This window comes from Pseudopipra pipra, chromosome 8, assembly GCF_036250125.1.
Source record: "Pseudopipra pipra isolate bDixPip1 chromosome 8, bDixPip1.hap1, whole genome shotgun sequence".
Lineage (NCBI taxonomy): Eukaryota > Metazoa > Chordata > Aves > Passeriformes > Pipridae > Pseudopipra > Pseudopipra pipra.
In genome coordinates this window covers 9,437,605-9,462,340 of record NC_087556.1, presented here as the reverse complement: position 1 = coordinate 9,462,340, position 24,736 = coordinate 9,437,605, and the positions used below count along the sequence as shown (strand labels likewise).

The 24,736-nt window shown below is 39.5% G+C and overlaps 2 protein-coding genes across 4 annotated transcripts in view; one reads left to right on the top strand and one right to left on the bottom strand.

Moving 5' to 3' along the window:
- The window catches only part of MMRN2 (multimerin 2), a 27,021-nt gene extending 4,601 nt beyond the window's left edge, over nt 1-22,420 (top strand). The window contains exons 2-7 of one of the 2 annotated variants that reach the window (XM_064662450.1): nt 6,650-6,772; nt 7,740-7,846; nt 9,395-9,460; nt 10,711-10,884; nt 11,961-13,871; nt 14,894-22,420. In XM_064662450.1, the coding sequence (XP_064518520.1) occupies nt 6,650-6,772; nt 7,740-7,846; nt 9,395-9,460; nt 10,711-10,884; nt 11,961-13,871; nt 14,894-15,282 (2,770 nt within the window). In that variant the 3' untranslated portion in view covers nt 15,283-22,420. The remainder of the gene's footprint in view (nt 1-6,649; nt 6,773-7,739; nt 7,847-9,394; nt 9,461-10,710; nt 10,885-11,960; nt 13,872-14,893) is intronic. The other variant, XM_064662451.1, reaches the window with a different exon arrangement.
- The window catches only part of BMPR1A (bone morphogenetic protein receptor type 1A), a 79,441-nt gene continuing 74,693 nt past the window's right edge, over nt 19,989-24,736 (bottom strand). For both annotated transcript variants that reach the window (XM_064662464.1, XM_064662465.1), the window contains exon 13: nt 19,989-24,736. In XM_064662464.1, the coding sequence (XP_064518534.1) occupies nt 24,611-24,736 (126 nt within the window). In that variant the 3' untranslated portion in view covers nt 19,989-24,610.

Here is a 24,736-nt window from a genome sequence, read left to right as displayed (position 1 = left end):
CCCAAAGCTGCCTGTACCCTCAGTTAGCCTGACCTGTCAAGTAACACTGTAAACTAGATCACTCAAGCATTCCAGGTTAAAAATAATCTAAGGAAAAGCAGAATTTATTTTTAACCTTCCCCCTCTGCTGATGGAGCTGGTTCCCAAAAGAATGGCTCACACAGTAGAGGAGAAATGGACTGTGGTGATGAAAAGGGAAGGAGGAGAGCAACTACAGCTCTTTTCCCTGCCTGTGACAAAGGCTCACAGAACTCCTCTGTTTTTCCAAAAGTGTAATCACTGCCAGGTAGCCCCTGTTTTGGATTTGCCATGCAGCTGGGTAGGTAGTTTACTTTTCCTTCTTTCTCTTTAATACACCAACACACACACACACACACACTCTTGATGTCATCTCCTAGGATATTTCTCACAATTACAAAAAGAAAAACGAAAGGAAAAAATCCCCCACAGCCACCACCTGATCTACTGGAAAGGCAGAAGTCTTCAGCTTAAGCAAATCCTTAATTGCATTAACATAGTTTGAGTTTTGGACACACAATTCTGTGAAGTCACCCTTGATTTCCTGATGTCAACCAGGTGCATTGTTATCTCACTGAAACACTCATCTCTTTATGTAATTCAGCATCAAGAAGCCACAAAGAAGCAGGCTGCTTCTCATGGTTACCCAGTATATCAAAATACAGAACTATCCTCCTCAGTGTAGATCAGCAGAGAAAACCCAAATCCTTCTAAGGAAAGTCAGAACAATGTTCAGTCTTAATAGCTTATTTTTTGTCCGCTTTTACAGGAAGAATCCGTTGATTTAATTAAGAACAGTTTGACATTGACTCATCTATTTCTTCAAAACAAGACAGGGGCTTTTGTAGGAAGCTTATGGAATACTGGGATTTCCCACCAAAGGGGCACAGAACATATGCTTAAAATAAAACATTTTGGAATTAAATGCAGCTAAAATGTGATTTTCAGCCCCTGACATCCTGCGAAGGAGTGGAACTACCTGAGTGCTCAACAATAGCTATCACAGTGCCAAGTACATCAACAGAAGCAATGGTTTCCTATCAAAGTTAGGCACTTGGCTCCTTTCAGGACTTCAGGGAATTTCCAATATCTGGCTGTCATTGAGCTGCCCAGCTGCAGGTGGAACAGCTCCCCATTAGCCTGTTTGATGCAAATGACAGCTTCCTTGCACGCAGCACAGGAGTTATCGAGCCCTCTGTGCCCAAGGGATTGATTTATTTCACAGCTCATTACTCCAAGCTGCAGCAATTAATTCCTTCACCTTATCCTTCAGAGAGCAAGGGATCCCTTGTTTCAGCATAGCCACAAAACCACCATCAGCACTGTCACCACGTGGATCCAACACCTTCCTACATGTGCAGGTCAGTAGCCCTTGAATGGGTGATCAGTGGGCAACCCTGAACCAAACCACACTCAAGCCCAAAACGTGCCCAGGACAAACCTTGGCACATGCTGCCTGCACCCTGAGCGTGTGACGTCTGGGAAGTCTGTCTTCCCACACATTTTTGACTCACTGGCATCAGCACAGCTACGCTTGTAGGTGGCCACTGGCTGCAATTTCTGCTTCCAGACAGGGTCTGACAAGTGATCAGGCTACACTAGGGGAAAACTTCAGTCTGCAGGAATCAAAGGATGAAATCCAAGTGTAAGCTGCCCTCTGAACAGGCTGCAGAGCTTCTCTTGCAGGGAGGATAATACAAGTGAGGTAATGGCTGTGGATGCTTTTGAAGAGGAAAAACCTCTTGCATTTATTTTTCTGAAGTAGTTTGTAAAATAGTTGGATTTGGCTCAAAACCAGCTCCCAGCCAAACCTGATGTCTCTCGAACTCTTGCTCCCAGTGAGGCTTCAGGTTCAGGACTGGATTTGCTCTGAAAGCCTTCACTGCACTGAGTTCTTAGGACATTCTGCAGGACAAGACTATCCCAACAGACTAAGTGGCACTACTGTTGGAATAAAAGTTGCATTCACCCAGTGAAACTCAGGGTTCTGGAATACTTCCAGCACTGTATGGAAATCCACATGTTTGGAACCACCACTGCCACTCTTTTCAGCCCAGTTTGTTAAGGTGAACTGCAAATCAATCAGTCTGTTCTAACCCCAGTGAAAACAAGGGTGGCTGAGTCACAGGAAGATCCCAGACCCTGCCCGAGAGGGAGCTCTACTCAGTCTAAGGGAAACATAGAGAAATATGAGAATTTCTCCTGTCTGATTCTAATACAGGGCTGCTGGCTGCTTGGGAAGAGCTGGAAAATTCACTGACAGACCAATAGCCCTCACTTGCTGTCTGCTAATTAAAACCCCAGTGGCACAGCGTGCTGCTTTGGAGAGGCAGCACCTTTTCCAACAGCTGAACACCTCCTGCATTCCATAAGAAATAAAAAGATATGTCAGTCTTAATACTGACATGCACAGTCCTAGGTTAGACTAATTTAAATGTGGTACTTTACCTCTGTTTTTTGAGGCTGCTTTTTCTTGTCAGTGAGAACTTTGCATGGAGGGAAAAACCCAACAGATTATTTCACAGCTAAAGCCTCACTCTTTTATTCTACTTCAACTGGTATAAATCAGGGGTTATTTTGTACAACTCAGTGGAAAATCACATGTTTAAATTGAAATAACAGTCCTCTACTGTCTTCTTGTAGCACATTTAAGAAGCAATAATTGATTATCTGATGCCTTTTGTGCTGTATAGGGAAGTGTTGTGGTCCTGAAAAGTTTTGCACACTGTCAGTGACAGACACAGGACTGGCTGGACAGGAGTTTTCAAAGTAATTATAGAAACTCGCTTCTTTGAGAATAGAAACTTAAGGAAACTGATGTGTGAAGGACAACTCAGTTGTACTAGTACAGCCAAAGGAATAACAAAACTCACGAAAAAAAACCAACATCCTGAAGTCCTGAAGCTTTTGTTCAGGCAAAAATTCCACTGACCTAGGAAAGATCTAAAATTATGCCTTGGCGTGCCAATGAAGAGAACATGTCACTAAGAAAACTAAAGCATGTAAGTGCCTAGCTGAGCTGGGGAGCATTACTCACACTCACTAACATGCTGCAATTGTCCGTGTATGAAGAAAAGAGACCACCCTGTATTCATCTGAGCAGAGCACCAATTACTGCAGAGCAGCCATCTAACTTTATATCCTGGTTCTGTGGGTTTTGTTTTGTTTCTATGACATAATGTGGCCCGGCCTAATCCTAGAAACAGAGAAAAAACTGCTTGCATTTTGCTATGTTTCAGTAAAAGCAGAAGTATTATCCACCATAAGGAGAAGATCATCTTAATATCTGTTTTTAAACTCCTAAAAGCTTCAGATAAAAAGAGCTTGAGCTAACCTACATTTGCTGCACTTTATTTATAAACAGAATGCTTTGTCATCAGATATATTTAACCTCAGATGTAAGAATACAGTTGCCTCAAAACAAGGCATAAGGGGATAGATGCAAGTGAAGGCTCCATTCAGTAAGATGAATTCCTAATTCGAATGAAGCCTAGGAAAAAAACCCAACTAGTCCAGCAAAGAAAATTATTCAAATACTTTTTTTCCTGGCATAAAAAAAAAAAGGATTAATTTGCATGGAACGTCGAGCAGGAAAAGCTACTAAACAAACGAAACATCTGTAGCCCTGAATTTGCTAGGGCTCCCTCAAGCGTTGCTCTGACTTGCAGCATTGTGACAGACTTTACCACTCACCAGACTGGAGAGAAAGCTCTTCTGCTCTCCTCACATGAGCAGCTTCTTTTTGTTCCTCTCTCTCCTTGGCAGCAGAAGCTTGCATCAAAAGGACACTGTATTAAGGAGAATAAAAGCAGAGGGTGTTAAGTCGGTTATATACTGAGTGAATTAGGCGACATAGTTACAAAGAGAAAAAAATGCAGCAGCACAACACAAACACAAAGCTGCTGTGTTCCAGAAGCCAGCTGGAGAAAGAAAGTGCTATTTGTGAGGGAGCAGCTCTTTGAAACTTCATAGCCTGATTCAGAGCCTTTGGTGCCAGCAGAAGTCCTGCTAGCCTCCCTGAACTTTAGATCAAGCCCTTCTCAGTCTTTTACATTGTTGCACCTAACATTAAAGAATGACGTATTTTCCCTGGAGGTTAATGCACTTAAGGAGTATTTTTAGTTACAGATAGCAAAGTTTCCTTAAAGGAAGCATTTGACAAGATGTGCAAAAAATACTGCAATAGAAGTATTCATCTTTGGGCACGTGTATCTATATTGCAGTTCATTACAGGCCTTATCTACTTATTTGAGGAAAGAATAAATGTTGATAAGCTTTATGGAACTCAAAACCACTAAAGGTTTTTGTGATTAAACCCAAAACATCATATCATGCAGCCCTTCAGCTCCACAGATTTGATCTTAAGCTTTTAAGATCAAATGAGAGAGAACTAGTGAACAGATAGTAAAGAAAATTGGACATAAAGAAGTGTGACCAGCATTAAAGGAAGTTTTTATTGAGAATCTATCAAATTCCCCCCCCTTTTTTTTTCCTCATGCTATTCACTCTGTATAATACCAGTAACTGTCCAAAGCAGGCATTAAGTTGGGATCAACCACTGACACAATTTCTAATAGAAGATAACCCCTTTCTACAAGCAGGAAGCCACCAGGTGCCTCCAACACTAACATGTTTTGAAAAGAAATCCTTGTGTGCAATCAGCAAGAACACTCACAGTCACACAGTGCCTAATTCTTGCTCACACAAGTTGATTCACGTGAACAGTTGGCCCAGCTCTATATGGCTTAAATTACTCCAAGGACTTGTTTGGGAGCTGCATGTTGTGGGAAAAAAAATAAAATCAGTCCAGATGATGATTCACAGGGTGTGGATTGTTTTCATTAGGAAAGAACAAAACCCCAAAGCTAAAGAATCCTGTTTTAAAAGGAGGTTTCCATACTGAATGCAGACTCCTGCCTGGATCTGGCAGCCGTCCTGCTGGCAGAGCCAGGAATCCTGCACCTAGCAACAATACCAGTGAGGCTCCAGTGCCTGGGCACTTTATTTCCCCAAGAAAAAAGCAGAGAGGATCTGAGGGGGGAAAGCCTCTCCCAGCTATGCGTTGCCAAGCACATGAGAAAGGACAGCCCAAGCCCAGGCACAAACCAGGTCTCTGTTTCAGAGTTATTTAACTGAACACTAATTGCTGAAAAGCACTGCAGGCCTTATAAAGCCTGGCAAATTTAGGCACACCTTGGAGACAGATGTCACCAGAGCATGTGTGCTGGTCTGCTGGCTTTTACTGAGTGGCCCAGTGACACGAGCAGAGCGTTTGATTATTATTTTAATAAAAAACTGAGGATTTGTCTTCTGGTTCAGTCCCAGAAGAACCAAGACCCCCATTGGTCATAGGTGCAACAACTTGCAAAGACCTTAAAGCTACAGTTCATCAAACAAGTTGCTTTGGCTTGAAGTTGCAACAAAGGCAGCAGCTTCCTTTCCTCTCCCAGTGCTGTAGGCTTTGCCACATTCCTGCCCTTGCTTCTAAGAGATGAAGAGTTTTGCTCGTGTGAGTGCTTGCTGAAATTTCAATCACATTTTCCTTAAGAAACGGGGGAGCAAAACAGGCTGTGTCCCAGCAAGCCTGGTGAACTGCTCCCAGCTAGCCTGGGCTGTCTGCCCTTTTATCCTGATGCCTCCAGCTCCTTGCAGCTTCCTCCCCTTCTCCTGGCTGCCTGGCTGCTGCAGTCGCAGCTTCTGCTTTTGTGCAGGACTTGGTTCCCCATTGTTTCAGCGACTCTCTCACAGGGGCAAACTTTTTCTATATATGCTGATTGTCAGAGATTTGGTTCCTGTATTCCCACTTAAAAATATATTGCCTAAAGTTCAGCTGTTTCCATTATAGTTATTACCCCTCACTTCCTGCCCTTTCTGGCCTTGGATTTTAACCATCAGACTTCAGCCAACAGTACCCTTCCAAGTCGTGACTTTAAACTCTTGAAAAGGAAGAGGCTCACCTACACGCTGGGATTAATAGCTGCCTATATAATTTTTACTTGGAAAATTAATCAGACTACTAAAACTCACTTGTCATTGCTAGAACCATAAAACTAAACCCCAAGCAAACAAGCCTCTTTTTTTTTCCAGTATCATTTTCCTGCAGCTGACAGGAGAAATTATTTCAAAGCTGGCTTAATTAATAAAATCCAATCAATTACTATATTATCCTGAAGAAGTAATACTTGGGAAGACATTATTAATGGAGTTTATGCCGGATTAAATTTTCAGAACCAGTCTGCCTCAACCTGATGAGTCAGTCATTAGGCATCTGAAATGGCAACATGCCTAGAAAGGCAATTTGACATTTAAAGTGACATTAACCTGCAGGTTATCATGGGTTGGAAATTTCTCCTCCTAAATGAAAGGACTGGAAATGGAACTAATGCATCAAAGTGCAGACAAACAGCCCCTTCCTTACAAACTCAGATAAACATCTCAAATGAAAACACATGAACTGGGAGTGGAGGGAGAAGCTCTGAAGCATTTTCCGCTTTCCTCACCATACAGCTGGGAAAAAGAAAACATAAAAAATAGAAGGCCCTTCTGCATTTCATTCGTCCTTGGCACTGTTACAACCAGAGACTCAACAAGATCTACTTCAAACTCTTTTCCCACGTCTTTCTTCCTCTAGGAACTGGTGTTCCTTCCCGCAGTCCCGGCTGGTGACATACATAGAAGCCTGCATGAAGGAGAAGTACATTGTCAACTCCCAGCAGCCCTGTCCAAATGGAACCCCTGACTGCCAGAAGATCATGTAAGTATCCTAAATAAAACCACTGAAGAAAACAGAATTTTCTCTGACGTATCTAAACGATGTTTTCAACAGTGTTGAATGACACATTCTAAAAAGAACTAAAGCACCAACACAGTTTAATACCCAAGTGATGTAGGGCTGCATTTATGTACCTAAAGGTGATCAGGCATTTAAGTAACCTGGGAGAACAACTGCCTTTTCAAGCCACCAAGTACAGGACTACAAGATGATTAAGCAATTTTTCATATCTTTCCACCTGTTCAGAAAACATACAGAGACCATACCTTTTCCATGATTCTCAGGTCATAATATACACACATAACTTAAATCTCTCTGTCTGTGGCCATCAGAGAGACCATTTACATGGCAGGAGTCAGAGAACTGCAAATCCCCAGATGCTCACTGTTCTTTCACAAGGTCTGGCTGCCCAAGGAGTACTAGTGAAAGCCAGTAGTGTATCTTAAGGTACATATTTGAAGCTGGGAGACACACACTTTTGTTAAGCTGGACTCACACACACTTTTAAAGTGTTAAATTATATTTAGTTATCATCTACACGCCCTCACATCTGCGTAGGTATTTGGTTGCAAAAATGCTTTTGTTATTTGCTAATACAATTAACTTCTCTTTCTCTGAACAACAACAAAAAAGTTTCATCATTATGCCCAGGGGAGTTTTTAACAAATTTGTATCTTCCTTGGTGACTGTGAGGCTGACCACTGGAGCCTCTGACTGCACGTACGAACGTGCACACACCTCCCGTTGTAAACAGTAATCCTGAAAAATAATCTTATATAAGGAAAAAAATTGCTGTGGACTGCCCATATGCTTTGCTAAGTAGCAGTGATAGAGATTATGGCAAGTTTCTTAACTGCTTTCTGCACTAGTCATCTCTGACACACTTGGCACCCAAGTGCCACCCGCTGACAACAACTTCCAATCTGACACCCAGCCTGTTACTCCACAGGTACAGGACAGCTCTGAAGCCAGTCTACCAAGTGAAACAGAAGGTTTTGAAGTCTTTGCAGTGGAAATGCTGCCCTGGATTTATTGGCAAGGACTGTGAACAGCGTGGTAAGGAAAGCTAGAGAACAAGTGTGAGAATGAATGAGTAAATGCCAGGCACAACGGCAAAAAATAAGTTTGTCTATTTGCTTTTGCCTTTTTTTCAGAATCAGTGCCTTGTTTTATTTGGTCTGATATGCCCCATATCACTGATACTTTGAGATAAGAAGTAGTTGTAATCATCTGAAATTAGTAGTTAATTAGCATGAGCTATGTATTCTCCTGTTAATAGCAACCTTTGTAATCTTTACACACTGAGAAAGATATTGATTTGCTAGGGGAGCCTGCCAGATGTCCATCTAGACAAGTTCATCTAGGAATACCTAATTCTAGGTAGAAACTGGTGACATCAGAAAGCTACACTAGTATGTGAAATGCCCCTGTGGTCAGTTCATAGGATGAAATTATGTGGCTCAGGAAATCACACTTCCCAGTACCCAATGGGACTGCAAGAGAGATGGAGAGGGACTTTTTACAAGGGCATGCAGTGACAGGACAAGGGGCTTCAAACTGAAAGAGAGCAGGTTTAGATTAGATATTAGGAAGAAATTCTTTATATGAAGATGATGAGGCACTGGTTGCCCAGAGAAGCTGTGGATGCCCCATCCCAGGAACTGTTCAAGGCCAGGTTGGATGGGGCTTTGAGTAACCTGGTTTAGTGGAAGGTTCCCTGCTATGGTGGGAAGGTTGGAACTGGGTGGCCTTTAAGGTCCCTTCCCATCCAAACCATTCAATGACTCTATGATCTGTGCAGCTGCTAAATAAAAGAGAGGGGAGACAGCGTGGTTTAAAAACTAAATGGTCGTTTAAAAATAGCATTGGTAGGATTTAGCAAATAAGACTTGAAAAGCAGAATTAAAACAGATTTAAGAATTTAAATGGAATTAAGGGAATTTAAATGGATAAAAGATAATTCCCTCTAGCAATTAAGGCAACCACAATAAAAAAGGCAAGCACGTGTGAAAATTTTCACGTCTAACTCGCCTACAGACTCCACAGATAAAAGTCTCTGTAGGTTTTGCTTTTCTTCACAGATAGCTTTGACTTGTAGATTTATCTCTATGTGGTGCCTCAGCCTGAACTTCATTTTTAATGTTGGAAAGATACTACCAAAAGCAGTGCTTCTAGTTTAGTCTCTCTTTTGTTACACTCACTGACCAATAGCAGCTCCTCCATCATCATCTCATCAGTCACTGTTGGTGCCACCAGGACGTTCAGGTAACTGTGGAACAAGGAAGAGGAATTTGTAGGTCTTTAGGTGGGACCTCCAGAAAAGAAAAAAAAAAAAAAGGCATCTATTTGCAATAGACTAATTCCTTAGGACCAATAACTTGGCATGAGTTAAAAACCCCCACGTTACTGCACAGCATTACCATGTATGCAATGTTGTAAGCCCGTGCAGGGAAAGAAAGTTCTCCAGACAAGATGGTCTTTCCCCAAGAATCCTGTCTCCACATCTGTTACACTACACATGAAATTCCTCTGTGTTGTCTTGCTAAATTGTACTAGTTTCTGCACCTAAAACATTTTCACAGTTTTATCACATCTCAATTGCAGATCCTAATTTTATTCCGGTGCCAGGAACTGAAATTGAAGGAGGAGAAGAAGAGTTCTCAAACCACAGTATGTGCTTGAAGTTATTTTGTTTGTCACCCTTTTACCTCTCAGTCACTGATCAGAAAGAACAAGTTATTTTAATCATTTTAACCTGATGAACTCTGGACAATCTCTCTAGTGAAAGCATCATTTGTGAAAGCTTTGAAACAATACGTTTATTGGTTTAAATGAGGGCTTTTGCTAGAACACTACACAAATGCTCAAGACAAAGCATCCAAAAGTTTCAAAGCTGTCTGCTGGCTGGTGATCAGTGATCCCAATGGAGAATGCCAGCTGGTCCAGAGCCTTACATCTCTCGGTGCCAGGGATGTTAACCCCTTGCTCTGCCAAGTGGATTCACAGGAAAGCACACCGGGCTCACAGTTCTACCAGAAAAACAACCCACTAGAAATGCTGTTTTAGAACAGCCTCCCAGTAGCTCTGAGTTTACTGTTATGAGGTACCATAGATTTGTATCTCAGGCACTTCAACCTACCAATCTGAGTACCAAGGACTGTCCCTTACCACCTGGGAAATGGTGTGGCTTGCAGTGCTATTAAGTATCTTTTAGCAATTAGCCACAGCATAGTATTGCAGCTCGGCAAGAGTTTTCTTTACATTATGCTCTCAGCACTGAACGAATAAGCAGCTGGTTTGCACAACTGAATTATATAAAACAAGAGATTTAAAGGTCAAAGGTAACCTTGGAGGGTAAGAAGCCCTTGGGATAGCACAGTTTGAACACACCAGTTTCAGCAGCTCTCAGTGTATACTTTGAAACCTACAGCTGAAATTCACGGTACTTATTTAGAACAACATTAGTTAAAGGGCCTCTCCATGAGTCAGCTCTGACACTTACACGGTGTGCTTCTGATTCCTCAGTGGAATGCCTCAATTGCTCTTTCATCCTCTCCTTTTATTCTGGATTGTTAAACCTTGCTATCTTTTCAGTCAATGGCTTGAAAGGAGTTAGTATTCCAAAACATTTTTATGGTATGGGGACGTTTCTAGTTAAAGAGTATTTTATTGCCATCATGGCTATTGTGGCTGAAGTTCTTTGCAGATATTTAAATACATTACATTTTCATCACTGTCAAAAAAATTCTTTGCAAAGAAACTACAATTTAAGGTGCCGCAAACCAACACACCCCCTAAATGTCAGCGTAAAATTTTCAGAGCAAAAAGTAGACAGGTGTTCTCAGAGGTGTGGAATGAATACCTGTCGCCTGGTCGCTGCACTCCGTTGCATGACTTTGTTTTTTCAATCTTGTGACTAGTGTCAACATCAGTGGATTCCAGAGAAATGTTCGAAGTCATTCAAAATCATGAGGCTTTACTGGATGATCTTCAAAGTGATATTCATCAAGCAGTCAGCAACTTAGGTGACTTACAGAGGCTATTTGAGAACAACGGTACGAGCATGGTGTTAGAAGTGAACCAGAGCAATTCAGGTGAGAGGTCTGATGCAGAATTACCAGCCTGAGGTAGGCCCTGTGGAACCAGGCAGACCAGGAAGAAAACATGAAAGCAAAGATACCCTGATATTCCTTGGTCTGCTGGTTGCTTCTAGAGAGAGAAAAAATGGGTGCAATCCCAGTGCAAATGAAGGAACCCAAGAGCAACTTGAAATGGGAAATGTGATAGAAGGCAAATTTCAGAATATGCCTTACCTGAAGAATAAAGAGGCTGCTCACATTTAAAATTTGTTCATCTTACTATTCTGCTTCTGTGGCTTCTTCTATAGGGATACAGACTTTAGATGTGGTTTTTGTTCTTTTTCTGTACTCATGCTATATACTCTCCTGTGTGGAATATCAGACTGGTTTATACAAAAAAATGAAACATTTTACCCTTCTCAGGAACATGATTCCTGCCCTATACAGGAGTGGGGGAAAAAAAAAAGCTACTGAATTTGACCTACTGTTGTGAGCCACTGGCTTACAGAAACGATTTCTAATGATACAGACTACTGCACTCAGTGAACTTCAAAGGCACTCAAGTTTGAATTTTAATGTTAGAAATCAAGCCTTAGTATAAGTCATACCTAGTACAGATATTTCACAGATTTTTCAAGTTATTTACTCATGGCCTGGAATATTCAGCTGTTAAGATGCTGTCTAACTTTGTGAAGCATCAGAAAAAGAACAACATTAGGACACAGTGAAAAAAGGAAGGGCTCACCAAATAAGAACTGTTGGGAAAAAGGACAGTTATGGCCCCTTGCAAAACTGTCTGTCCAGGGGTTTCAAAAAGCATCATTTTTAAGACCTAAATGGGGAAATCAACACATGTCTAAGTTGTTGTCTGCAGACTCATAGACACCATGTGCTTTACAGTAACCTTGATTTAAAACTAGGCTATTTTTGCAATTGTCAGAATTGTCAATATCATGAGTTCAAATATCTGGGAAGTAAGATGGCAACTACTATAGAGAAATGCATACTTGAGTTACCCTGGTTAGATAAAGTTGCGTTCCAAAACCAGAATTTAAATCTAATTAAATTATTTTTTTCAACTGTGTTAACAGATCCACAGGAAAGGCTTCTGCAGCAAGTTTTGTTTCCCCACGTGGAGAATTTTCTAAGGAAACACTTTAACCCAATGTGGGCAAGCTTCAACAGAAGCTTACAGAACCTCTCCAACATAGTAAGAAACCTGTCCCATGACGTGGAAGCCAACAAGAGAAGCATAGAAAGATTTCGAGAGAGCTCTGTGCCCAGGAAGGAATTCCAGGAGCTGGGAACTAAATTTGAATCAAAAGTCCAAGAAAACATAGTGAGAGCTGATCAGGTGAAAAGAGATATAGAGAACCAACTGCACATGCAGCAGGCCAACATTCACTACAATCTCAGCATGATCAAGGCAGATACTGACACAAAGCTCAAGAAGTTTCATAAGATACAGCAGACCCATTTCTTAGCTTTGAACAACAGCATAGCAAAGGTGAAACAAGACCAAAACAATCTTGAAAATAAATTGGAGACTTTGGAAAGAAATTTAACAGAACTCTCTTTGCATCATGGTCCCAAAGATGAAAACAGCCAGACAACCATCAGACAAATAAATGACATTATGGCAGGGCATGCAAAGCAGCTTAAAGAACTTTACATGGAGTCAGATGTGGCCTTTCAGAATATTGCAATTTTAGAGAGGTGGTTTAAGGAGTTAAAAAAAAATATCTCAAAATATAGGCCAGAAGATCTTACAATAACTTTAACTGAGAAATCAGTTATTATGGAAGAAAACAATGCAGCAATGGAAAGGCAAATATCAGAGTTCAACTACACTCTGTCAAACCTTCAGGAAAACTATTCAGATCTGTTGAGGTACATGGAGGAATGTAATTGCCAGAGAATATCTTCTGACACTGATGTACTCGAGGAAGATTCAAAGAATATCACTTATTCCCTTGAAGACACGCAGTCAAATTTAAAGGATATGAAGCACTTAGAGCCAGTTCTCAGAGATCTCTTGAGGAATGAAATTGAAGAGCTCTCCTCAGCTATCCCATCTATCCATCTGTCTCTTAGTCTCCGTCAAGAAGAAAACAGACAGCTCCAGTCACAAGTCACAGCTTTGTCAGAAGACATAGGCTCGATGAAGAAGAAAGATGAAGAAATTCATAGACACATCAAGTATCTCAACAGTTCTTTTGGCTCTCTTTTGGAAGATGCCATGCGGCATGAAGTAGCACTGGAGGCTTTACTGAAAGAAGAATTTGTGGATGTCTTGTTCGAAGACGATTTTAGCATCCTAATACCATCAGTATTTGAGCTGCAAGAATCTCTCAGACATATCTCAGATAAACTCCAAGAACAAAACGTGACTTTAGAGTCTCTTACAAGGAGATCTCATCTCTCAGAGAGAGGTCAACAGAATAATCATGATGCTCGTACACCTCCCAACCACCCCAGAGAAGAAACACAAACACCCTCTACTCTAGACGAAGTCAGCAGCCAAGGCAGCATCAGAGAGCACATGGAACCCAACTACGAGGCTGCCAAAGACGACTCCTTGGACAGCTCGGCTTATAACGATATCATGACTCTGAAGAATGATATCAAACACCTGAGCCTGGCAATCAAGAGTCGTGAATCCAGAAGTGATGCGCATCTCTGCTGCAATCACACCATAGCAAATGTAATCGAGCCCCTCAACAGTTCTGTGGGGATTCTCTCTGCAGATTTAGCAACCATCAAGCGGCATCTGGACGAACATCTGCTGATTTTTAAAAAGCTATTTGGAAGTAATGAAGAATTAGTTGCCTCAAAGATAAGTCTGGATGTTACAAAGATTCAGTCAATGCTGAACAGAAAAGAGGGAAGGCAACAGAAAGGTCAAGACAAGCAAAGAGACAAGAAAAGGCCTGAGAAGCACAGAGAAAATATGCAAGCGATAAGTGGAAGAAATACAGTGCACACAGAACTTTTGGAAAAAGGTCTGTTCTTTTCTTTCAGTTGCTTATGTGCAGGTCTAATTTCTTTCTGGACCCTGCTGTAAGTTCCACATACAGAGCATATTAGTTATGAGAGCTGCCAGGTATCTTGTGGGATGCTGGAGGGAGAAGTTCTGACATTAGTTAAGTCCTTCCCCTCCATCAAAAAAAGCAGTTTGAGTGAGAACCAAGTTGATACTCTGCTGCATTTTGCTGGAGGCCAATAAAATTATACCCATTACAGCTGCTGGGAAATGGACTTTGAACTAATCCAACTTCAGATGTTTAGAAGACCAATTTTGCCTGTAGATGTTCATGTTAACGCAGTAGCATTTTTGTAAGCTGCTGTGGAGTGTTAGGCTTTCTGGTCTTGTTTCTTTTTCCTGTTATTTGAATCTGGAAGGAGTGTACTCAAAGCACCAAATCCTTCCCAAGGTGGAGAGATACATTAAATGAACTGCTATAATTTGCACAAGTGAAACAGGGCAGACTGACCAGAGAGTACACACTCTCTCTTACAACTAAGCTTCAGAGACAAGTTTTCAGCTTATACTTCACTGGGACTGGCCAGTTCCCTTTCCCTGTAAACATGTGGCCATAAGGACCTGGTAATTACAACCACCACAGCTTCAGCATTGGCTTTTATGATTGTAACCCTTGTTATGGACAAATAACATAGAGCAAAAATCATCCCCTTCAGGCATCTGTGCTGCAAAACTTTGGTCAAGACTGAATAAGCAAAGAACATATTTTTAACTAATTTATTTTTAGGACAGTAAAAAGTGCTACTTTTTTTTTTTCCTCTGGGTGGTCTTAACCTTATACTTTTCCAAGAGCAGTGGTTCAGGTATTTCCAGGGAACCATTTGATCTAATCCCACACACATACCCACTTCAAGCATTTAGCTCTGCAAGGAAGCACACAAAAATCAGGCCTGACAGGGCTTCACCTTATCTCCCATCCTGATGACCCTGGGGAGAGAATACCTGCTTGCTGCTAAAATCCTTTTCCTCTTTCTTTTTCAGACTCCTTGGTGGCATTTCATGTGGGATTCTCAGAAGGAAAGGATAAAGAAAAACCTGTGAAGTTTAATGAAACATACTTCAATTATGGGAACAGCTATTTCCCTGAGCATGGCCACTTTAAAGCACCACATAAAGGCATCTACCTGTTTGTCATCTCTGTGGAGTTTAGTTCAGGACCAGCACTGGGACAACTCTCCTTTAGCCGTGGGTACAAAAGAACTCTCTCAAGTAGTCAGAGGAAAACACCAAATGGAAACACCGTGACTACTTTTGCTATGGCAGAAATGGAGAAGGGGGAGACAGTAAGCTTTGAAGTGCTGCAGGGCTCTGTAGTGAAGAGAAGTCCACCTGGGACAACTATGGGTGGATTCCTAATATCTAAAACTTGAATAGTGACATTTATGTTTTACTGATCTCTTTCCATAGATGCAATGGATCCATTCACTATTGCTTCATCTGTGATGGATTCAATCCTACTGCATGTGTTTAAACATAGCACTACCCTAGGTTTGTCTTCATGCTTCTTTTCTGGAAGTGTTTGGCTTTTGATTAGTTGCTTATGAGCAGCAATGGGATTTTCTTTCAAGTGAAAAGCTAATGGTTTGGACTCCAAATGTATCAGCACACACATTCCCAAACCCTTCCACTGCGAGAGTTGCACCTAAATGTTTTGTGGGACTTTCTTCACTTATAATGCATGTAATTTCTCCTTTCCCTTGGCAAATACCCCCACCACTGGCAAGGAAGACATTTTAGAGAGGACTGCATATAGCAACTCTGGTACTATGTGAATGGTACCTCAAAACCCAGAAGCCAGGGCAATTTTACCTTTTAGTTCTCTATGGACCACAGGCAGTCACAGACTATCTTGGAAACTTCTGCAACTCACTCCAGTGTGTTTAAGTCTGTGCACAACAGGAACACCAGCAGAGATCTGTCAAATCCAGTAAGATTCACTCTATGCTAATATTTGCAAGCAAGAATATTCTAAATGGCCCAGTCTTCGTTTCTGGGCCTGTGTTGTATTTCAGCTACACTGCAAATATTTAACAGTAATATAACATTAAGATGAATTACATCTTAATAATTTAAAAATATTGGTGAAAATGCAGTTTATTTCTAAAGATAATCCTGAAGACAATCATGAATTCAGCCCAGAGTCCTGCATTTAGTAAATATTTTAAAACCAAGCAAGCAAGCAAGCAAAACCAACAACAAAAAGGCAAGGTGATTGGTCTGCTCTCATTGTTGAATATACATTTATAATAAGAGTAAACCAAGGAGCAGAATTTTTGAACCTTGGGATTTTTTTTTTTAATTTCCAAAAATCTCAAAATGACCATGTCTGGTCATGTCCTAAGCTTTTCTTCTGTCAAATAAAACATCCCAAAGATCTTCACTGTAAAGAAGTTCAAGTATTGTAGTATTTTTCTCTGTTTACCCTAACACCTTACAAAGCAATATTAAAGCAATTAAATTTGCCAAATCGAAATGCACTTTGAAATTGCAAGTATTTTTGAGGAAGAGGTAAATTCTTATTATGTAATTTGTGCCCTTTTAAGGTAGCATTTTCAAACAGAAATCTATCCTGCTGTTAAGGGCTTTTCTCCCCACCTACTTGTATTCAAACCAACGCTAAACTACAAAATTTTTAAAAAACCCCAACCCATTGGTACCAACACATGTTGCACTTTGGGCAACAGTTTGACAAGCAGACAACACATATCTTCTGAAATAAAACTACAGAACAGTTTCAGTTGGTGAGAAGATTGCTACTCTCCATCCTGAAAAATCCAACAGAGCAAACAATGAAAAATTCTCCCCCATCTCCTCCTGGCCAATGCTGGTTTCCACATGAGATTAACAGGCCAAGTGTCCCAGTTTATCTGGCACAGAGCCACATTTCACACTGCTCTGCAGCAGGCAGCACACACTGCCTGCAAGCTCAGGGTCATCTTCTGTCCCACAGATTGTTCAAGTATCTGAGGGAAGGAAGAGAAGAAAAAAATGTAAACAGTGAAATGTCAGAACTGAAGGGCAGCATCAAACTTTAAGACTGGGTTCTTTCAGTACAAAGCTACTATACTGGGGTGCCCCAGATGTTTTTTTTACCAGTGCTCCTCCAATTACAGACTGTTCCACAGTTAAATACAGATGAGGGATATGCAGATATTTAAAAACACTGCTTGTTTTTAAAGCTTTGACAGAAAGCTTCAACTGGAATGAAACCCATACCATAGCTACTTGGAAAAGGACATGGTAGGTAGTAGACAGGACTTGTAAAGGTTTGGTGTCCTTGTACTTACCAGAGGTTACTTTTGTTTAAGAATACACAAGGTGAGTTCAGAGATCACTGACCTCAGAGTGAAAAAAACGTTAATATAAAGATGTTTTCATATTTGTATTCTTCAAATATGTACTTAAGTTAGGCACCTGCATATACAAGAAGACACACTTGACTGGAAGACTCATTTTCAGACTCTTAAGTGAAAAACTAATGAAAGTTAAAACACTACTAGTTGCATAAGCCCAGGAAGACTGACTTCCTTGTCAAGCAACAAGATCATTAAGCTACTGAGCTGTGGTTGTGTTTTTTTTCGAAGTAATACACCAGATCTTTCATAAACTTCCACCTAAATCACTTCTTGCATTTTTTGGGGGGGTGGTGGTTTGGTTTTTTTCCGTAAGATTAACGCAGCCACATCACCATGACCTGCATTTCTAGGCAACGGACTAGAGGAATCAATCTAATGAAGATAATTTAAAACATAGCTATTGGTTGGCTCAGTGGATTAACAGGGCAACTTCCAAACACAAAAAACAACCTGAAGCTGACCATAGGCATTAGAAAGAGCTGCCTGTAAAAGCAGACAAGTTGCTTAAGTTTCTCTTGGAGGAGAGCGACCAGACTAACGTGCCTGATGGCCACATGTGTGCTCACTCCAAAATATAGATACATGTACTGTCAATCTGTTGTTAAAAATAAAAGCTTCCAACTGCTTTTAGTACTTCCTAGAAATCTGCCAGAAAACATTGCCAATACTTCAAGTTCCTGAATTTCCAGATCAAACCACTAAGCTCTGTAATAAGCTAGAAAGTTGTGCATCTTAATGCCTTCGTGGAATTATTTTGTTACTGAAACTTCTGCTGCTTTATGAATGTCAGTATCTTATAGTACTTCACATTTTAAAATTAAAGTCTCCTCATGCTTTTTTTCTTTTCCATTACTAAGATGACCCCCTTACTTTACTCAAAATCCAACTACTGATTGTATCGTATAGAAACAATTTTACTTTCTATAGATCCATCAGTGCCTGAATTCTACAGTCAGATTCATGTGAACTCTTTCAGACACGCACATCAAGCCAGTCTCTGAAGACCATGGAGGTCACCCCTCATGAACCAGCCTCAGGACGTGGGCAGCCCACAGTAGTGGTCCTCTCACAGCTCAGATTCACAGCTGATGTGAACTTAATGCATTGACACCACTGAGAAAGACCAAAGTGGTGTTTTGGGAAAAGCTGAAGATAAAGCTGCAGAAGGGATTAAGGAAATCAATGGAATTATATCTGATCCTATATTAAATTAGTGATACTTCTCCAATTTATTTGAAAGCCTGTGATTCAATTCACTAACTACTCAGTTTGCTTTTTGGCTTGCACACAAATATACATGTGGAGTGTTTAGACATCACTAAATAGAGTTGTTTCACTTCTTAGATACTGATGCAACCTCATTAGCAACATATTTTTATAGAGGTCAAAAATACCTATACATAAAGGATAACGTTTTGATCTTTATTATTAGCAGGCAGTAGAACTTATTTTCACTCTCCAATGTTTTCCAAAGGCTCTTCCTGTCTTTAGGATACAGCATCACCCTGTGGTCGTCTCACGAAACAACACTGGGGAGGAAAAAGGGCTCGTTAAAGACAGGTGCAAATAGTTATCCTCCCTCTTTTCATTACATCCTCCTGTAACACCAACATAAAAATCCCAGTTTTAAATCCAACCATGATCAGTGTAATCAGTGAAGACATTCCACATAACAGCCACAGCGGTAGGAAAAAGGGTTACCGTGCCAAGATGCTAACTACAAGGAGACCAAAACTTTGTGCAGTCTAATTTCCTGGTATTAAGGAAAAAAAGGTTTGAAACTACATAGGCTAGTCTTCCACTGTACTTTCCAGAACTCTACTGCAAGATTTTAACACTTCATGGTACAGGGGGAACAAATAAGGTTTATAATTATCTTTATAATATACTGATATCGGTTTATAATATGTTCAGATAACAAAACTTTCTAGCTAACGTAAAAAAACATATTTAAATCTCCTGATTAAAGGCAAAAAGAGAACAGGAATTGATCTTACTTCTTTTCTCCTTGCAAACTAAAATTGAACTCTACAGAGAGTAGAAGCCGATACGTTTCTGCAACGAGAAAACAAATTCGGACACTTTATATAATTGTGTACTCACAGCTGAGATATCCCCTTGAATGGTCTTCATTTGCTTGTATCATATAAACCAGAGTAAATTTAGCAGGCTATACAGAAGCACCTGCATAATTTTGCAACCAACAGTACGTAAATATATTAAGCTCAAATCTCTCAATCTGTGTATTACTGCACAAAAAGAATGTTGTACGCAGAGGGAACAAAAAGCCATCACATAATCCCCCTCCCTTTGTTTTTTTCTCTTTTTACTTGATGAGCTTGAGGAAAACTTATATGGATAAAACCAACATGTAGTGAACTTGCATATGTTCAAATAAAAGTATTATTTAATTTTGACTTGCTTCTGGCTTTGCTGTAAGACAGGGATAAAAATCAGGAGAAGGAAACACTGATTTACTGTTGCGCCCAAATTTAGTGCAAGGAATAAAGAGCCTGAACTTATAAAGCACCAAATAATTCTGAACATCACTGAACAATGAAAGTGATCATTAACAACTTATTCAAAGGCTGTGGGGGAAAAAACCAAACCATAAACGAGGTGTTAAAAAGTAGGGAATTATTTAGTTACAGTATTATGATTTCCAAGTCATTACATTTTTAAGGCAAAATCTTATAGTAACAAAACACATTACTAATGTGTACTAAAATAAGGTTATTTACTTAAAAATGATACATTGGACATAATCTGTGTACAGAACAAGCAATTCATGGTAAACTCAATAAGGCACCTTCTAAAGCAGATGCTGTACAAAATACATTAGTGTGTTACATTTTTATAGTATTCTACACTTCTGGCATATAACACACACAAGAGTGTGACCATTTGTCTCGTTCCACTCTTCTTTCATAGTTTATTTACATCTTCTCTAGGTTAACTACAATGTTATTTTTTCTTCTTTGTATACAATATAGTACATTTCATTTTGGGCATGTCATGTCAGAGCACAAACGTCACTACGTGATGTGGGTGGGCCTCTATAATTGCATTCAACGGCAGAACATTACAAAGCAACAATTACATTAGATTTGTCAAAAAATCAGAAGTTATGTGCACTCCACTTCTGCTGTACAACCAAGGCTAGTACACCATGGCTCCATAAAGCACCATATCGTGCAACACTGCCAGCTGCTTTTCCACATCACCCCTCCTTGGAATAAAGATTGTGGGCACAGGATAAAGACTTTTGACTCAGAGGCACTGTCAGGAGAATGAGGAAGGGTTAAATCATTCTAATATTTCACGGAAAATGAGCACGTAACTTCCCTTTAAAAATATCTGCAATAGCAAAAGAATGTTTTTTAACTTTATATCTCCGCTTTTCAAACATTTTAGACCACTGAAATACAGTCTGTGAAGATAAAGTAGACAAAAATGTATCCAAATGATTTGTTTTATAAACACATTCAAATGGTCATTCAGATCAAGATCTAAAATTTTATTCTAGACTACTATGGAGGTAACTTAAAATATTGATTTTACATTTTGTTCAAGACCTCAAAAAAGACTGACTAAGAAAATAATTGGGGAAAAGCAATGGATATTGGGAAAGCTGTATGTTTCTTGAGAAAAATTTACATTAAGTGAAACTCAGAATAAACTGAAAATGTAAGCCCACATTTTTCTGTAGGAATATCATGTTTCTTGTGGAATTTAGAAGTTAACCAGGGACACCAAAAAATTTCCTTTCAGTTGCTGTAACAATAAGAATTATATAAGTGACTCAAAATATTTTCCATCTAACTGAAATCACATGGAGCAAGTTAAATAAACACAAAAAATCCCTCCATATGAGTGTTAAAGAACTTCCAAGGCACAGTCTTGATAGTCCCCAAGATATTTTCCACCCACTTGATATTTGCATTAAAAAAAAGAAAGAAGTCACCTTTGCCTGTTCTGGAGGACATTTCTTTGGATGACAAATGCTTACAATATTGACCAAGAAAATGAGATTAATCACAGTCCAACAGATGAATCCTATTACCCTCCCTGACCTTAAAGGCTTCTGAACTCAACAACATTGCATGAAGGAACAATTTACCTTTAGAGTCTGCACTAATTGTGCTTAATTACGTAAAAATTAATGGGCTAGCTTTGAGCATATTTTTTTTCCCCAAATGATTGTTAAAATATCCATACAGACACACTTAGGCTCCAAACAGTGAATGACTTTGCACAGAACACAGGTATGTGCACAAGTGCTTTATGCAACCACATACTTTAGTGTTAACATTTTGTTGGGTATCAGGGAATCAAGGAAGTTTCTGTTCAGGACCATAAAAATGACATATGAATGATACCTTTGAGTATGAACCTCGTAACTGAAGTGCTGAAAAATTATGTTTAAGGCAAAAAGACTTTTTTTTCTCTCAAAAAACCCCATCTTTGCAGCAGTTGGCTAACTTGACATGAATGTGTAAATCAATTTAGGTCCTAAGATGTCTAACCAAAGATCACCATCCTATTGCCTTGCAAATGCCTAAACAATGGCAAAGAAAACAAGGGGAAAATTATAAACTGTTGAAATTCATGCTTCCAGCAGGGGCTTCCTTAAGACTTGGGAAAAATGAACTAAAAGAATACACAAAACAAGTTTACAGCTCGTAACAACGTGGCAACTCCTAAAAGAAGTAACAATATTTTAAATAGGAACGGGTTATTTTAAACAGACCTCCATGCTTTGAAAGTTTAAGCTAGCAGGGTACCTACACAATCATTTTTTCCTTCTTATTGATAAAAATCCTAGGGAAGGAAAAAAAAAAAACAAACCTATCCCTTACTTTATTTGGCTTATACCAAACATTTTCCATCTACCTGTGCAAAAATTATGTGCGAAGACATGATTCACAATTTCAAAATCATCATCTATTTCTTGGCAATGGACGGAGAAACTTTTTTTTTTAAAAGCCCTTTATCATGAGGATTGTGGCACATTATCATATATCTCTTGCTGTTTTCAAATAAGTTAAAACCATAGTTGACACACCTATGAACTTCTCAGCCAGAATACATATTAATACTTAAAGGCATTACTAAACAAAAGTAATGACTTTATTAAAAAAAAAAAAAGAAATGTCCCTCGAAATAGCTAGTTTTCTATAAAATATGTAGAACTGTTAAATAAAGTCTGTACATCACAATAGAAAATAAAAATACTGCAATCTTTTGCCTGACCATTTACATTATGGGAACTACAGGATTAAAACAAAAAAAAAAGTAACATGCTAGAAGGCTGTAATTGTTCACAAATCACATTAGTTCTGCATTACATTGTTTTCTATCAGTTGTATTTTCAAGGGAAATTTAAACACATATCAAAACAATCTCCATGTACATATTTTAAGACAACAAATAATCTGGCATAAATCAATCTGAAGTTTTAACATTTTTTCATCAATTTTAGTATTATTCTCAACTTTTTTCTTCAAATCTCGACTATGGCATGTGTGTGTGTGTGCATATATCTAATTGTACACATGTACCTAGAACTAGGTTTTTGTTGGCTTTTTTTTTTTTTACTAAAGCACAAAACACACTGTATAAATAACTTCCCTTTTTTAAAGTTACCAAGAACAAGACTTACAGTACAAAGTTATAGGCACTTGAATTATCAAATAGATTCAATGGTTCCAATACTGTGTGTTCATTCTTCAGATGATTCATGCATTTGAAGCTTCAGCTTGAGTTATGGTACTACTTTCTAACTTCAAAGTAGAAGTGCCAAAGGAGTTATAAATCCATAATTCTGCCTTACAGTAACCTCATGGAGGGTTCTGGCTTTTAATCAACTTGTGTGGGTCAGTGACAAAAAGGAGGGAACTACAGTTTCCTGTGCAGGCCAAATAGTTGGCACAATAAGACCAAATTTTGCAGTTATGCAACTTACTGTATCTTCATGAATTAATTTCAAAGCCATTTCTCCCAAATGTCCTTAACTAGAACTTAAAACATCAATTGATTTACCTTGTTTCAGATCTTGACTTTTGTAACTGTGCACTAAGTGGCCCACAGATGTGGCCTCCTGTGTTTAACCTCAGGGCAAGCAGCTCAAAATCTTCTGCACCTTGTGGATCTTCAAGAGTTCATGTATTCAGTTCTCCTGGTCCTGACCTTTACTGTATTCTCTAGTCTTCTGAGCACCCAGTGCTTCCTGCCTTCCCTCTTTTGTGCCTGTAAAACAAACTTGTTCACAAGCTTTTCAAAACTTATCTCCTGCCTACTTTTGCCAAATGATGAAAAAGCATGCTCCTACAGCTGACAAATCCCCTCCTTTGTGGAAAAGAGTTCAGAGCGTGGCAGGCACCTGTCAGTGAGTCCCAATAAAGTAGAAAGGCAAAGCACATCATCAATGGTCTTTTTGCTAAGATGTAAAGTATTCTGTGGCAAAAATGCTGGTTGCGTGTGGCATTTTGGAAAAAAATGCCAAATTTCATAGTCACCCAATTAAGGAGCTCACTAAACCATGAGTGAGATGACTGAGGCAGCCTACACCTCAAGAGAGATTGTTTCAAGCTCTTTATAGACTTAGGTAGGCATTCCTGAACTGATTAATGGTTCACATTTTTGCAGTTCTCGTTGTGACTAAAACAAAAACAGAAATAAAATTAAAACTGAGATTTCAGAAGATAACTTAATGGCAAAGATTCTGCAGCAAATCTCTGATTGTAGAGCCACAAAATGCATGGAACCCTGACCATAAAAACTTTGTTCATTTAAATGGTTTCTTATATATTCCAAATGACAGCAAAATAATCCTGGCACACACATAAAGGCATAAGGAACTGTTAAACCGAGTAGTATCACAAACAGATTCATAACCTACAGGCTCTTTCACAAAAACTTGGTATGGATTGACTAGGTTTTATCAGGTAGAAGGCAAAAAAAAGCTTATATTCTCCATCTCTGTTGAATCCATATAGCTTGTTAGGCTTTCACAGAAAGCACTGTAATCTGAACATTCAATTCAGTACCCAGAGTTTTACTGGAGACTCATTAAGTATGACTGAAGTCTCAATGCAGCTCAAACCAAACCAAAAAGTGTACTTCATCAAGGCTGTCCATATCCGTAGCATGTAGTGTAGAGAGGCTCTCAGTATCACGGTCTATGAAGTACTGAAAGATCTGATTAGCAGCCTGTAGAAGTGTGCTGAGAAAATACACTGAATCTCAGTTATTTCCTCTTTCCTATTTCTATCTTCCTCACCCACGTTTGAGTGAGCAGATCTAGGAGTCCAGCTTTGCTCTCCAAAGTCATTTTCCTATGTCAAATCTTTACGTCTTGGGATTCCACCATCTTGGCAAGTGTCTTCTTGATCCTCAAGGCAGTGAGCCTTGAGGCAGGATTGTGAGCCCAGCATTCAGACATCAACTTCAATATTGCTCTTAAACA